The following is a 15,840-nucleotide window of genomic DNA, read 5'->3' on the forward strand; positions in this document are numbered from 1 at the left end:
TAAGACCAACAGAAGGGTTAAGAGAACTAGAATCTAATGCAGAATGAAAAAAATACAAATCCATGTTGCTCAGAGTTTTATGGAATTAATTTCTGTGTGAACTCAGGGAAGAGGGGAAAGGTGAAAGGAGAACTTGGTAGAAGAGTGTATGTCCCTAGGATGGCTGACCATCAGCCTCATTTTCTGATTACCACAAAGAGGTCCTGACCTACCTCAATTAAGCCACCTACAGATCTGACGGGCTCTACTACGGCAAGAACTTCTTTGCTCTTGCGGTTATAGTTCAGTTGCATGAGAAGTTCTCTTCACCCAGATAGTGTTTTAAAAAACAATAAATGGCAGCAGAGGCATAGAGTTTATCCTCTGAGTTGAGTAATGTGCAGCAAGGGCACTTCCTCATCAGGAGGATATCCAATATTCCATTATCAACTGGACACTTTTCTACCTGGGCTGATGCACTACTTTGGACTCAGGACCCTCTGTTGTTTAATTTCATTCTCGGATAAGAAGTAATCTACTTGTAGGTGCTTGTACATTTGAACACAGGCAACCAGATGCCCTCCAGACAACTGAGGAGAGCATTTGCTCGTAAATGCTTTCAGGATTCCTAGAAACAGCATACAGCGTATGAAGTCATCAGTTACTTTGTGAATTCTCATCTTCCTAACCTCAAAAAACTAATCAAGAATCTGTTCCAAAAAATTACCCTCTGCAGGGAACAGGGGGACTATTTAGCAAATAGTAACTCGACACGTATGTCAGAAATCAAGATTTGGCCTCATTGTTTTGTCGTATTAGGGGTAGGTGGGTGTGGTTTCATTCATATGTATAAAGGATTTTTCTTTGCCTCCATTATGCATGGAAGACTTCTCCGCCAAAAATATGTATGAAAATAAATAGAATAAATTATCCATTGAAGAGGCATTTAATTAGTTCATTTGATTTGTACACGTACAATTCAGGCATCAGTTGACAATAAATATTTGCACAAATAGTTGCACAAGCCTCCAGTACTCTTCAAGCATAAAGTATAATTGCCAGCCAAACTTTCTACAGATTTCTGGAGGCATGTGTAACTTATCCAAGGCATTGGTATGTGATAGGCTTTATTAAAGGTATGGATGACATACTGATCTCAACTAATAGAAATGCAAACAGCAGTACTGGCTATCGGACCACCTTGATATATCATTTACTGCCAGCCATGTTAATCAAGATACTCTCCCTAAAGTGTTTCTCAACCTTCATTCTTCCTAGCAGAGATATTTCATCACTATCTTTTACTCAATCCCAGTTTTAAAACACTGAAGATATTTTGGGGAGTGGATATAATTCTGGTGGTTATGTATTTTTCCTCCCAGCTTTGTTTAGGTTTTTGTTTGTTTGTTTATAAGGAATACAACAGCTCATTCATTTATTTTGTTCACAAGACAATATTTATCGAAACCTACTATTTGCCAATCCCAGTGTTACATTTGAAGGACTCAGTGATCCTGGGATTTAGTCATTAGGTTTTATGGGAGAAACCTATCTAAAGAGATACAGGAGGGATATGTCAACATATCCTGAGACTTGTTTGCTAACCAAATATTCCTTTTAAAATGCTTTTAAATTCCTTTTCACAAAGCCTCACCATGATTTGAATGGCTGCACTGTGAGGGCAGTGTGTTACTGGTGGACGTGTTAATGTTCATGTCAACTGTATGAGGACAGAACAACAGCTTAGAACCAACCACAGTGCTATGTACTTAAGGCAAATACCCCAAAACTACAAGCTGGGGAAATTGCTTTTTTATGATGAAAAACAGACAATAAGCAACTATGACTGACAGTCAGTTTTTAATTAGTCTTAATAGCTAAACCTAATGTCTCTGACTGGGACAAATTATTCAGTGAATTTTAAACAGAGTAGAACTTAATCATTTGCCAAGTGGGTTTTTCTATATTTGAAAAAGCAAATATATTGTGAACACAAAATGCATTGGGTGATTTTAACACAAAAATCTGAGAATTAGAAAGTTAAGGTTGATAATTTTTTTTTAATTATACTTTAAGTTTTAGGGTACATGTGCACATTGTGCAGTTTAGTTACATATGTATACATGTGCCATGCTGGTGCGCTGCACCCACTAACTCGTCATCTAGCATTAGGTATATCTCCCAATGCTATCCTTCCCCCCTCCCCCCACCCCACAACATTCACAGAGTGTGATGTTCCCTTTCCTGTGTCCATGTGATCTCATTGTTCAGTTCCCACCTATGAGTGAGAATATGTGGTGTTTGGTTTTTTGTTCTTGCGATAGTTTACTGAGAATGATGATTTCCAATTTCATCCATGTCCCTACAAAGGACATGAACTCATCATTTTTTATGGCTGCATAGTATTCCACGGTGTATATGTGCCACATTTTCTTAATCCAGTCTATCATTGTTGGACATTTGGGTTGGTTCCAAGTCTTTGCTATTGTGAATAATGCCACAATAAACATACGTGTGCATGTGTCTTTATAGCAGCAAGATTTATACTCCTTTGGGTATATACCCAGTAATGGGATGGCTGGGTCAAATGGTATTTCCAGTTCTAGATCCCTGAGGAATCGCCACACTGACTTCCACAATGGATGAACTAGTTTACAGTCCCACCAACAGTGTAAAAGTGTTCCTATTTCTCCACATCCTCTCCAGCACCTGTTGTTTCCTGACTTTTGAATGATTGCCATTCTAACTGGTGTGAGATGGTATCTCACTGTGGTTTTGATTTGCATTTCTCTGATGGCCAGTGATGGTGAGCATTTTTTCATGTGTTTTTTGGCTGCATAAATGGCTTCTTTTGAGAAGTGTCAAGCTACCAATGACTTTCTTCACAGAATTGGAAAAAACTACTTTAAAGTTCATATGGAACTAAAAAAGAGCCCACATCACCAAGGCAATCCTAAGCCAAAAGAACAAAGCTGGAGGCATCACACTACCTGACTTCAAACTATACTACAAGGCTACAGTAACCAAAACAGCATGGTACTGGTACCAAAACAGAGATATAGATCAATGGAACAGAACAGAGCCCTCAGAAATAACGCCGCATATCTACAACTATCTGATCTTTGACAAACCTGAGAAAAACAAGCAATGGGGAAAGGATTCCCTATTTAATAAATGGTGCTGGGAAAACTGGCTAGCCGTATGTAGAAAGCTGAAACTGGATCCCTTCCTTACACCTTATACAAAAATCAATTCAAGATGGATTAAAGACTTAAACGTTAGACCTAAAACCATAAAAACCCTAGAAGAAAACCTAGGCATCACCATTCAGGACATAGGCATGGGCAAGGACTTCATGTCCAAAACACCAAAAGCAATGGCAACAAAAGCCAAAATTGACAAATGGGATCTAATTAAACTAAAGAGCTTCTGCACAGCAAAAGAAACTATCATCAGAGTGAACAGGCAACCTACAAAATGGGAGAAAATTTTCGCAACCTACTCATCTGACAAAGGGCTAATATCCAGAATCTACAATGAACTCAAACAAATTTACAAGAAAAAAACAAACAACCCTATCAAAAAGTGGGCAAAGGTTGATAATTTATCATTTACTTAGACGACAATACACTGTAAAATATTTATATTACCAGTTTGAACAAATATATTTTATTTCATAAAGATGAGGCTTTTTTCATAAGTCTGTTAATTAGGGAATTAGGCAATACTCATTAGACAATAGTAAAACTATATCTATATTTACATATATGTGATGATATAAATGATAGGAATACTTTTTAGTGTTGCAGAAGTACTCACTCTTCCCATTCATATGCCTTATTATGAGAATTCCCAATTTTACTGTGGAAATGAAAGGATGCATTTTTTAAAAGCCTAAAAAATATTGAAGTCAGTAATGTGGTTTCTGATATTTAGATGCAGACACTGAAATGTTAGGATTAATAAAAAAAAGACTTGAAACAAAAAGGAGGGAGATTGCTATCATCAGCATGGCCCTGAGCGCCATGGATTCATCTTTGTCATCGATGTCTTTTATTTTTGCTCATAACTGTGTATAGAATTAGCACATATCTCTTTTTTGTCTCTCTATATAAGTAAGTATAGCTTTCTGGGATGACTTGTGGGATCCTCTGAAGGGAGAGGCAATGGCAGAGTAGCTTTTATAGCTTTGCAGCTCTAGGGGTCCCTCTGTTGCTGTTCAAATGGCTCAAAGTAGCACTTTCTTTGAAGCCACTTCTGTGTGTCAGAGTGAAGTCTGGTCCAGGAGGACATTCTGCTTCCTTCTGTTCCAGCCCCAGAACGCCACAGGTTTTGGGAAGCTGTATTTAGCTGTTGCATCACTTTCTTGTGTCTGCTTTCTCTAAGCCCTTTCCTCTACGATCAGAGCCTTCTTTCTCTCTTATGCAAGTGGATCTTTATTTGCTTAATGTACTTTCCTTTGGGCTGAGGCTATATCCTTTTGGAAGAGCTCATTTGCTGGACATTTTTGAGATTTTCAAATGCTGAGGACCACCACAGCACTTCTTTATCCTCTTATGTTTATGAGCACTTAGAGCCTGCAAGTATTGTTCCCAGTTTCACCAGTCAATCTCAAAACCATATGCCCAGATTTTTGCTTAGCATACAGTCCTCTCCAATTGGGGGCAAGATTTTTCTGTCATGTGATTTTGCCAAAGATGTCATCTGTAAGTTTTAATTTTGTTTTGCTTTTCTCTCCTCATTGCTTAATGAGACGTTCAGGGGGTGTTTGGGAGAAATTCAAGTCTATACTGCAACTATGTTTAGTAAATGATCATGTTATTTGATCCCTATGGCTTTATTTTAGAAAAGTTATTCCATGATCCTATGAGGAAAAAAAATTATTAGCTATTGCTTTTTAAAAAGTAATTTTCTTCTTACATGTCTTCATTCCCTAATCATCCATTGGAGTTGAGTTATGCCATGGCCTGTCCACTAACTGTTTACTCTCCAGTTAAAGTCCACATATCATTCTTTTTAAATCTGTTAAGTGTGCACCTGCCTGTGTGGCCTGGGTTGTGTTTTCTTGGCATGGTTTTTCAGAGGATTTCTTTCTTTGTGGCTTTAATTCTCTGTGAATTTGCTGACAGCCTTCAGCTATCCCTCTTCTGCTCAGGCACGTGCTTAAGCTTGTTGTCTGGGTTGCTCACTGCAGGACACGAGCCCATATTTCAGCCAACTATGCAGCCAAGCAACCACTGCCACTGAGGTGGACTTACCACCCCATCAGTCAACAACCTCTGTTAGGCTTCGATTTGGAGTGTTGATTAGCTGCCTCTAGTCATTCAATCCTCTCTGTAGTCATGCCCAATGATGACAGCATGTGACTTTTCTATAAAACATTTTTCTTTGTACTAAACTTCTGAATTCCATGTGTTGTATGGTTTCTATTTTTGTTCCATTTTACAGAACTCTGGATTATTCTTATTTATTTCAGAAGTGTAAACATGGTCACAGCTATTACATATCTTTAGTTTTTGAGTTTAAAGATATTCAGAATGATTATTTAAATATTCTGGGTTGATATGATCTCAGGTAACATAATCTACATTATAACATTATATAACGAATGTATGCATTAGTTTTTGTCTGTTTCTGAGAATTACTTGAAAGCATAGATGTTACTAGTACATTAGGACAAAAAGGATTCAATTCAAGACTCTCTTTCTTGTTGGGTCTGAGAGAAGTCACTTGTGCAACCTGTGACAGTTAATTACAATATAGGGCAGCCTGATGTTTTGCGTTACAAGTTGTAGCCTGGCTAACCCATATAACTTCTGGCAGATACACAATTATAGGTGTACGTCTGGAGGGAGATTGAAAGGCTCCAAAGGACTAACCTGGTACACCCAAACATCAGCAACAACAAAGAAACTCTAAGCCTTTCCAGGACAGTTTTCCTTGATCAGAACTTAGCTCCCAATAACATCTTGTGTAGTCTCCTGCAAATCTCCTTAGTCTTGATGGAATAGATAATTGGGTAGAGCATTGGAGGTACAAAGAGACATGAACTTTTGCACATATTCAGGAGCATGCCTCCCAAATCGATGAACCATGGACACACTAACCATAGGCACATAGAAGATCAGCACTGCATAGATATGTGACACACATGTGTTGAGTGTCTTAAGCCTCTCACCCCTGGAGGCAATGGCCAGCACAGAATGTAGAATGAGCACATAGGAGAGGAGGATGAGCAGTGAATCTACACCAAAGGCAGAGATGACAATGAACAGGCCATACATGCTGTTGATGGTAGTGTCTCCACAGGGCAGCCGAATCAGGTCTGCACGCAGGCAGTAGGAATGGGCCAGTACCACACTGGCCTTACAGAAAGGCAGTCTCTTCAGGAGGAAGGGAAGTGGGAATACCATGCAGAAGCTGCGGATGACAATGGATGTGCCAATGTGGGCCACACGGACATCAGTGAGCACCGTGGCATAGCACAGCGGGTTACAGATGGTCACATAGTGGTCAAAACTCATGACCAGTAGGATGCCAAACTCTGTCCAGGAGGAAAAGTGGATGAAGAACATCTGGGCCAGGCAGGCATCAAAAGTTGTCTCTGGGGCATGAAAACACACAGCAGCCAGTACAGTGGGCAATGTAGAAAAGGACACACCCAGGTCATTAACAGACAAAAGAGACAGGAAGTAGTACATTGGCTGGTGCAAGCTCTGCTCTTCCTTTATGATAAAGAGGATGAGGATGTTGCCCAGGAAGGAAATAGCATAAAGCAGCAGCAGAAGGGCAGCCAGCCAGTGCTCCAGACCCTTCATCTCAGGGAAGCCTGTTAGAGTGAAGCTGGTAGTACTTGAGATGTTAGTCCCAAAGCCCCCCATCAGGGTTTCTGAGTGACTTTTAGGGAAACGCAACCTGGGTGAATTGAGGTGAGATGGTGGGAGAAGTGAAGACTAGGAGTGGTTGATATCTAAAACTAGGAGAGACAATGATGCTTAGATTCCAGTGCCAAAGATTTGGAAAGTTCAAAAAAAACCAGATTACATTTCAGACCTTCTATAGCCTGGCAGCACCCTTAGGTCTGTCATGAGCTCCAGGTTCTTCCCCATAGAAACCTTTGACTAATTTTTAGATATTATCCTTTATTTTTCTTGTGTCTATATAGTTTTTTACATTGGTTGATGTCTTTCTCTAATGGTGGAAAATGATTTCCCCTTTCTCTCTACTGGGTCATAGCCATCAGTTTCTTCCATAAGTGAGGTGCACCATGTCCTCCATGAAGTCTTTCCTTAATATTCCCACCCACTGATTGATTCTGTCTTGTGCAAGTGATGACATCTTTTGTGTATATTCTAAGCTGTCTCTCCTCTCTTGCCTATACTCAAGCATTATTTCAGTTCTCTGCCTTTTCCTTGTGGCTTGAACCCCTCACTTATTCACCAAGGGTCCAGAATGTCACATTCCTCCACACCTTACTCTCTTGGTTTTGCCTTTCTATATTTTAACATGGATTTTGTTTTAATCTCTGTTTAGACCACAGATTCTCAAATTGTGCTGTATGCTAGATTATTTTAAGAAGCATTCAAATATTCCTTTCCTCAGAAGAAACCTATACCAATTAAATTTGACACTGTGCAGGTAGAACTCACAAATCAGCATGTGTTTAAACTCATAGGCAATTCCCGTGTGCAGCCAAGTGTGAGTATCAGGAATTTAGGTCACTCCTATCAGCATGCAAATATGTCCCACCCATTATCACTTCTTCCCCCCGAGGATCAATTTTGGGAGTTACTATCGTAGAAAACAAACAATCACAAACTTCAGCAAACCTCTTAATTGCCCCCTCATTTCTTCCGAGTAATCACCCATTTTCCACTCACTTTCACAACTAATACCTTGGAAATTATTGTCTACCCATAATGTCCTCCATGTCTCTGCTCTGTGCCTCAATTATCCCAAATATATGTCTGCTGCTCAGGCTTCTCTTCTCGATATGTATTCACGCAGCCAATTTCCAACTGGACTTCCAAATGTAAGAGTTCATTGTCATCTTAAACATAATGTGCAAAACTGAACTTTATGTCAATTATCATGTTTTATCCTCTTCAAAGTTATCATCTCATCACCAGTCACCATCTATTCACGTGGTCATGCCAGAAAACCCTGGAAGTCATTCTTAATATTTCTCACCCTCTCCTATTTACAAGTCTATTAATCCATCATAAACGCTGGTTTCCTCTCTCCATCTCACTTCCAACTGTCACTCATCCCTCAACATCTTCAACCAAAATATCTGCAGAACCTTCCTGAGGATCACCCAGCTTAGTATCATGCCTCTGTCTAATTCATTCGACACAAAGCAACCAAATTATTTGTTTTTAATATAAAGTGATGTTACTCTTTTACTAGAAACCTATCAATGGCTTCACTTACCTTATGAAATAATAAATAAAAATTCAAGTCCTTACCATGGCTCATAGAAGCTGCAAGACCACATAAGAACTTGTAATCTTCCAATAATTCTGATCATTCATTTCATTTCTTCTCATAATTTTGGATGCTGTACATACTCACACATATACTTCTTTGTGACTTTTCTTATCACAGCTTAAATTTTAGTGCATTTATTATGTACTTGTTTAGTTATTTGATTAGTATCTTTGTTTCCCCAAAAATTTATAACTCCCTGTAACTGTCTGTGTTTCTTCTCATTTTATTCTCAATGCTTAGGCAAGTGACAGGGCATAGAGAGCCCTAGACTAGGACTCAGAGATTACCAGTTCTAGTTTTAATGGTTAAAATATTGATCAAATAGGCCAGGTACAGTGGCTCACACCTGTAATCCCAGCACTTTGGGAGGCCGAGGCAGGTGGATCACAAGGTCAGGAGTTTGAGACCAGCCTGGACAACATGGTGAAACCCCGTCTCTACTAAAAATATAAAAACTACCCAGGCGTGGTCACACATGACTGTAATCCCAGTTACTCGGGAGTCTGAGGCAGTAGAATCCCTTGAACTCAAGAAGTGGAGGTTGCAGTGAGCTGAGATCACACCATTGCACTCCAGCCTGGGTGACAGAGCAAGACTCTGTCTCAAAAAAAAAAAAAAAAAAAAAATTGATCAAATAAAACATTTTATTAACAGGAAGAATGTATTAACATAAGAGCTACATGTTTTTACTGTAAAATTGTTTAGGTAAGTAAAAATAGCTCCCCTAGCATCTAATAACTGACTTTTTATTTCACTTTTGCTACGTACAAGCTGTGAATTTACTTAGCTTCCTCACGTCTTATTTTCACATCTCTAGAATAGAAAGAGTAATGCAAAGTAAACATTGAAGGTGCTTATTCAGACTCCTGGCACAAGATGTACTGAATAAATGGCAACTAGGAAAGTTGTGATAAAGAGGGACATTGAGGGGCTGAAAGTTCCGGATCCCATCTCCAAACTGTCTTCCCACATTCAGTTTCCCAATCAAAGGTTCCCTTTTGTTTCACCATTTTATCCACCATCTATGAGAATACTGGCATATGAGTTAATCGCACTGAGGCATTCACACCAAACAAAGGCTTCAGAAGATGCACCTCTGAGCCAGAGCTGTGCACGCTCAGAACCACACAGTGAAGCTCCAAGCACGAAGCCAGCATAGTGGCAGTTCAGGAACCAACTAGATGAGGGATGTGCATGTGGGGAGAGAAATGGAGTGTAGGAAAATAAAAATTACCTTAAATAACAGACTGCCTCTCCTTCAAATCCCTGTACCCTAATCACTTAAGGATTTTGAAGCTATGAAGGAGGTGCCTGAGGGCCTCTGTGGGGGAAGAGATGAGGTCCCCACTTACCTCCTCAGGGTAGCTCTGGTGGGTGGGAGGAGAGAGGCTGGTGAAGTGTCCGCTGAAGGGAGAAATACCAAGTACTGCACACACTGCACACAGCCCCACTGCCAGCCTCCACCCACTCCCTGCTCTGAGCTCTATAAAGCTGCGTCTTCAGAGTCCCCAGGGTCTGCTAAGTCCAAGGGCTCCAAGAGGTAGCTGGGCAGCAGGGACTGTAAAAAAATCTTGAGTGAAGGACTCCTCTGTGCTCTGCCATTTCTCCCACTTAGAAGTTTCAAAGGAATTGAGAATGAAGACTGGCTTGAAGTGATCAACATTTTCAGCTCCTCATTTTGTAGGAGAGCTGAGGCCCAGGAAGAATCCATTCAGTAAGCCAATAACAGAGCTGAACTGAATCCTAGACCACTGATTCTCACTGATTCTCAGATTAGGGTTCTTTCCAGTAAGCATACCACAACTTAAATGCATTTCAAGAAGTCAAAGGGCACAACGGATAGCAGCCTAATTATTTAGAGTCATCAGGTAAGGTGACCATCCTTGTTTGCCCCATCCTGTACTGGTTTTAACACTAAAAGTCCTGCATTAGGAGAAACTCCTCAGTTTTGGCAAACTGATACAACTTGCCACCCTACTGCCAGACCTGGATTCAAAACCAGCTCCTTCCCTGTCTAAATGAATGTCATTAAGAAAATTAGTTGATATGTTCATGTTTCAAATTCCTTATTTGTAAAATGATACACAAATTCCTACACATCTTGGCATATTTGAAACAGTATCACATTGTAAACACTTATTAAACAAGAACTATCATAAGGACTTGCCAATTTTTTATATGCCAGAAAAAAAATCTTGAATAAGGGGTGCAAATGCCTGTTGACTCTGGAGTTTTGGAGGAGTCTGAGGGGTGTTTGACTTTTAAGAAACTAATGTAAGGGTCTTAAATTTTGTAAAAGGATGTCGGGGCCATCTTGTATCACATTCAACCTTTCATAATGAAGAAATGAAGGCTTTAAGGGGTAAGAAGCTTGCTGATATGCACAGACGAATTATTTAAAGAGTTAGAAATTGTACAGAGTTCAAACAGTGTTAGATAATTATAATTATCCTGATGCAGACCCAAATTATCTGCATTTATCTTGGCTGAAGAGTTAATGTGAGAACAATATTTATTTACTAAGTATCTGTGATTCTGCTAGGTTTTTTGACACAGTTAGCTCATTTGGTTATCAGCGAAAACCTTATGAATACATTTTATCATACTTGAAAGCAATATGGAATTATGTAAAGGAAAAATAAGCATACACATTTAGAGCATCAGAAGAGTATTCAAATTCTTTATAAACATATGTGTGTAATATTTGATGCCTTAAAACACATCAAAGACTTCCTCATGAAAAACTAGAACTTCACTGGAAATTTTACAACTGTTTTAAATTATAGGACAAAAAATTTAATTGTTTTAAATTACAAAATGAGTGTGTGTGTGTGTGTGTGTGTGTGTGTGTGTAAATGTGTGCATGAGAATGGGGAGAGAGTGTGCATGGGAAAGTGCCTGTAGTTACTAGGAAATGAGAAAAATAAGTCTGCCTTCTTAGAATTAATCAGTAATTCCATCACAAGACATCAGAAGAGGGACATAAAAAGACACCCTTATAGGAAATAATGATTACCAAACATTTGAGATTTGACTGATTTAACCTAATTACAAATATAAGCCATGGAAAATAATTACTATTTATTGATGACCAAGCACATACCATAAACTTACAACAATCTTCATATGCATTATTTAATATTCAAAGCACCTATGAGAATTTTTATTCACCTTTTGTAGATGAAATATCTGAAATTCAAAGAGATTACACAACTTGCCATATCATAAAATTATTGGTTGAGAAAAGATTTCATTTCAATCCAGGATTAAAATTCATGATTATAAACAGATGTACTCCCCCCAACACACACACATAAAATCACCACTTACAGGAGGAGATAAAGGCGAACAACAAAAGAGACTTGAAGGACAACAATAATCAAGCAGGTCTCTAGAGAAGACCCAACTAGCCCGCTAAGTACCATGATTTAATGAACTGTTTTTTAACAAATTAATAATTTAACCAATTCATAAATTGGTTTTTTTGGAGATTGATATTTATCTATCCAAACTTAAGACACGAAATTTTTGAATTTTGTAGTTAAGCCTTTTCCTCTTGTTTGTTGTTTACCCAGAAATATAATCATGATATGTTTCTCCCCAGGTAGTGTTTACTATTCAAGTTGACAAGATAATTTGTGCCAATGCAATAATTCTATTTCTCACTGGAAATTAATAACATCACACATACATTTCAATGTGTTGGTTAGTGTAAACTCATCTTTGAGAGAAAAAACCACGCTGAAGGAGGTGCTCAGGTATGACAGTGAACAGGATAAGCATTTTCTCAAATCTCACAGTTATCAGGACAACAGGCTAAACAAATAATTACATGCATTAATTTGCTTTAGAGAGTAAGTTTGGGGTGGTAGGAATAGGAACCACTTTAATGGAGAAGAACTAAAATAATCTGGAAAATTAGTTTAATTGAGACCAGAAAGATAAACTAGAAATGGCCAGATAAAAGGAGGAGTAAGCTCAATAAATAGGTGTTTGACTTATGAACTCTACTTGCAAAACTATTATATCCTTTTGGATCCAAATCCTGAATATTTTTCTATTTCACTGACTTCTTACCAGTCCTACAGTCACTCTCTAGACCCAAATATCAACATTTCAATAACATCTTAATGGACTTCCCCACATTATTCAGCCCTCTTCTAATTCATTCTCCATATTACATCAATATTAAGTCAACTTTCATCATGCTATTTTCATGATGATAAAATCCAAACACTCATATTGCCTGTAAAACACTGTGTAATATGACCTTCATTTTCAACTTTACATTGAATATATTGAATCATTGTTCTCTTGTTCTGTTCCAAAAAAAATGACCTCCTTTCAGTTCCTCGAAGATGCAAGGATCACTCCAACCTCAAGGCCTTAACAAATGCTGTTTCACATGTCCTGGAAGCTTTTCCCCATGCACTTTCCCTTCACTGGGCTAGTTATTTATCCAATAACTCTTGTGGATATTAAATATTATTTAAATATTACTGCCTTATGGATCCCCCTAACCCCTTAGCCTGAATGAGGATCTACTAATACTTACATAACATTCTCCAGTGATCTTGTCTAACATCTTGCAGAGTTATGATTAAATGATCTAACATAAATGGAAAAGTATGCATTTATTGCCTTTCTTCTATGTTATTATGTAAATTCCATGAAACATGACCGTCTCTCCTATTCTTTAATATATTCAAGGCACCCAGCATGATGTTTAGCAAATATTAGGCACACAACTAATATTTTTGCCATAACCAAAACCATCAGCATAACAGCATCAGCATTCCTTCCACAAGCTTTTGCAAAATTGGATGACACACATGGTAAGGTACATGTGACTAGCATACACCTATTCAACCTATGTTTCTTTGCCATTGTATCTAGATCCATAGCAGCCTCACAGTACCATCTTGTAGCATGGACCACACTGGAGTCTTGATTCTTTTTAGATGAAACCAAATTCCAATCCAAACCTTCTCTTCATTCCTCACATAAAATCCTCATAAAGTGATTTACTCACCTTTCTACCTTAATTAATCCAAGTCCATGTGCAGTAGAGAAATCTTTAGCTCTATAGGCTGTGTTAGAGAATCCTTTCCTTGGATACCACAGACAGTAATCATGACATCTCAGTGGATTATAACTATTTCCCCCCAGTAATAACATTCATGTATACTTATTGAGAGCTTTATGTGTTGACTAATTCTATAAACTCGTTTAAATTTGAAAATATTATGAAACAGATTCATATTTTGCATATCAAAATGGAGCCACTGTGAGTTAAATAACTTATCTATAGTCACAAATCACACAAGTGACAACACCAGCATTTGAACTTAGGTACTCTTAGCTGTTATGCTGTATGGCCACAAGGGGGCACTCAGAGGGTAAATGCCTGTTTGTATCATACTCCAAGGATTCCCTTCCATGCTGAAGGGGTCTGACATGTTTAGGTGCCCAAAAAATAGTCACTGGATTAAAGAATGAGCCTCCTTTGTGACTTGGTATCTCTTAGGTCTCCAGCCTAAACTAAGACCATCAGTATTTCATGTATTTACACTGAACAAGCCGATAAGAGGAAGGACAAGAACTGCAAGACTTTTCACAGTGATGTCACCAACCCAAAATAACACCAGTCTTGGATTTGGGATTCAGACTATGTGATTTTCATCTTCTGTTCTTTGACTTACTAGTTGTGTTATCCTAGACAAGTTACTTAATCTGTTCTTTACACTTCAGTGTCTTCAGCTGTAAAACAAGAATAATATTTTACCTATATCATTAGCTTGCTGATATGTTACAGAGTTAGATAGCTAACTAGCTAGGTAAAGTAAAATATCCTCTGAAGTTTGCCTAGCACATTAACAGGCCATCAAAAAACAGGAAGGTATTGGTCAAAAGGTACAAAGTTTCCGTTATACAAGATGAATAAGTCCTAAAGTTCTACTGTACAAAATAATGCCTAGAGTTAACAATACTATTTTGTATATTTTTAAATGTGCCAAGAGGGTAGATCTTAAGTGTTTTCATCATCATAAATAAATAGAGTGGGAAGGAACTTTTAGAGGTGATGTATATGTTTATGATATGGATTGTAGTGATGGTTTCATGGCTGTATACTTATATCCAAATTCATCAACTGATTTTCGTGAGTGCCAGGGGAGATGAGTCTCTTGGGGGCCCCATGAGTAGTGATGGTGGGCCCTTTGCAGCCAATAACCACATCTGGAGAAAATGGCTCTGACAGGAAAGAGAAACACTTATCCCTTGAGATGAGCACAGAGGTGCACTTGGAGAGCACCTCAGTGGGGAACCAGTGGGCACCACATTCCTACCGGTCCCTTTGAGGCTCACCTCCTTGAAGCTCCCAGGTTCATTCCCGGGAGCATTCCTGCCTGTATTCATCTCAAAATCTGTCCTCTTTCTGTCTCAGTTTATTACAAACCTAATTTATATGTATTGGGGGAGGAGCCAAGATGGCCAAATAGGAACAGCTCCGGTCTACAGCTCCCAGCGTGAGCAACGCAGAAGACGGGTGATTTCTGCATTTCCATCTGAGGTACCGGTTTCATCTCACTAGGGAGTGCCAGACAGTGGGCGCAGGTCAGTGGGTGCGCGCACCGTGCGCGAGCCGAAGCAGGGCGAGGCATTGCCTCACTTGGGAAGCACAAGGGGTCAGGGAGTTCCCTTTCCCAGTCAAAGAAAGGGGTGATGGACGCACGTGGAAAATCGGGTCACTCCCACCTGAATATTGCGCTTTTCGGACTGGCTTAAAAAACTGCGCACCACCAGATAATATCCCGCACCTGGCTCGGAGGGTCCTACGCCCTCGGAGTCTCGCTGATTGCTAGCACAGCAGTCTGAGATCAAACTGCAAGGCGGCAGCGAGGCTGGGGTAGGGGCGCCCGCCATTGCCCAGGCTTGCTTAGGTAAACAAAGCAGCCCGGAAGCTGGAACCCGGGGGAGCCCACCACAGCTCAAGGAGGCCTGCCTGCCTCTGTAGGCTCCACCTCTGGGGGCAGGGCACAGACAAACAAAAAGACAGCAGTAACCTCTGCAGACTTCAATGTCCCTGTCTGACAGCTTTGAAGAGAGCAGTGGTTCTCCCAGCACGCAGCTGGAGATCTGCGAACGGGCAGACTGCCTCCTCAAGTGGGTCCCTCACCCCTGACCCCTGAGCAGCCTAACTGGGAGGCACCCCCCCAGCAGGGGCACACTGACACCTCACATGGCAGGGTATTCCAACAGACCTGCAGCTGAGGGTCCTGTCTGTTAGAAGGAAAACTAACTAACAGAAAGGACATCCACACCAAAAACCCATCTGTACATCACCATCATCAAAGACCAAAAGTAGATAAA

The 15,840-nt window shown here is 39.6% G+C and overlaps 2 protein-coding genes across 2 annotated transcripts in view; both read right to left on the reverse strand.

Moving 5' to 3' along the window:
- Window positions 1-15,840, reverse strand: part of HBE1 (hemoglobin subunit epsilon 1) — a 254,659-nt gene that overhangs the window by 205,600 nt on the left and 33,219 nt on the right. The window lies entirely within an intron of this gene.
- LOC466382 (olfactory receptor 51I2-like) lies at window positions 5,973-6,966 on the reverse strand. Its single transcript, XM_009459793.3, has one exon. The coding sequence runs from the start codon at window positions 6,858-6,860 to the stop codon at window positions 5,973-5,975; it is 888 nt and encodes a 295-aa protein (XP_009458068.2). The 5' UTR covers window positions 6,861-6,966.

This window comes from Pan troglodytes, chromosome 9, assembly GCF_028858775.2.
Source record: "Pan troglodytes isolate AG18354 chromosome 9, NHGRI_mPanTro3-v2.0_pri, whole genome shotgun sequence".
Lineage (NCBI taxonomy): Eukaryota > Metazoa > Chordata > Mammalia > Primates > Hominidae > Pan > Pan troglodytes.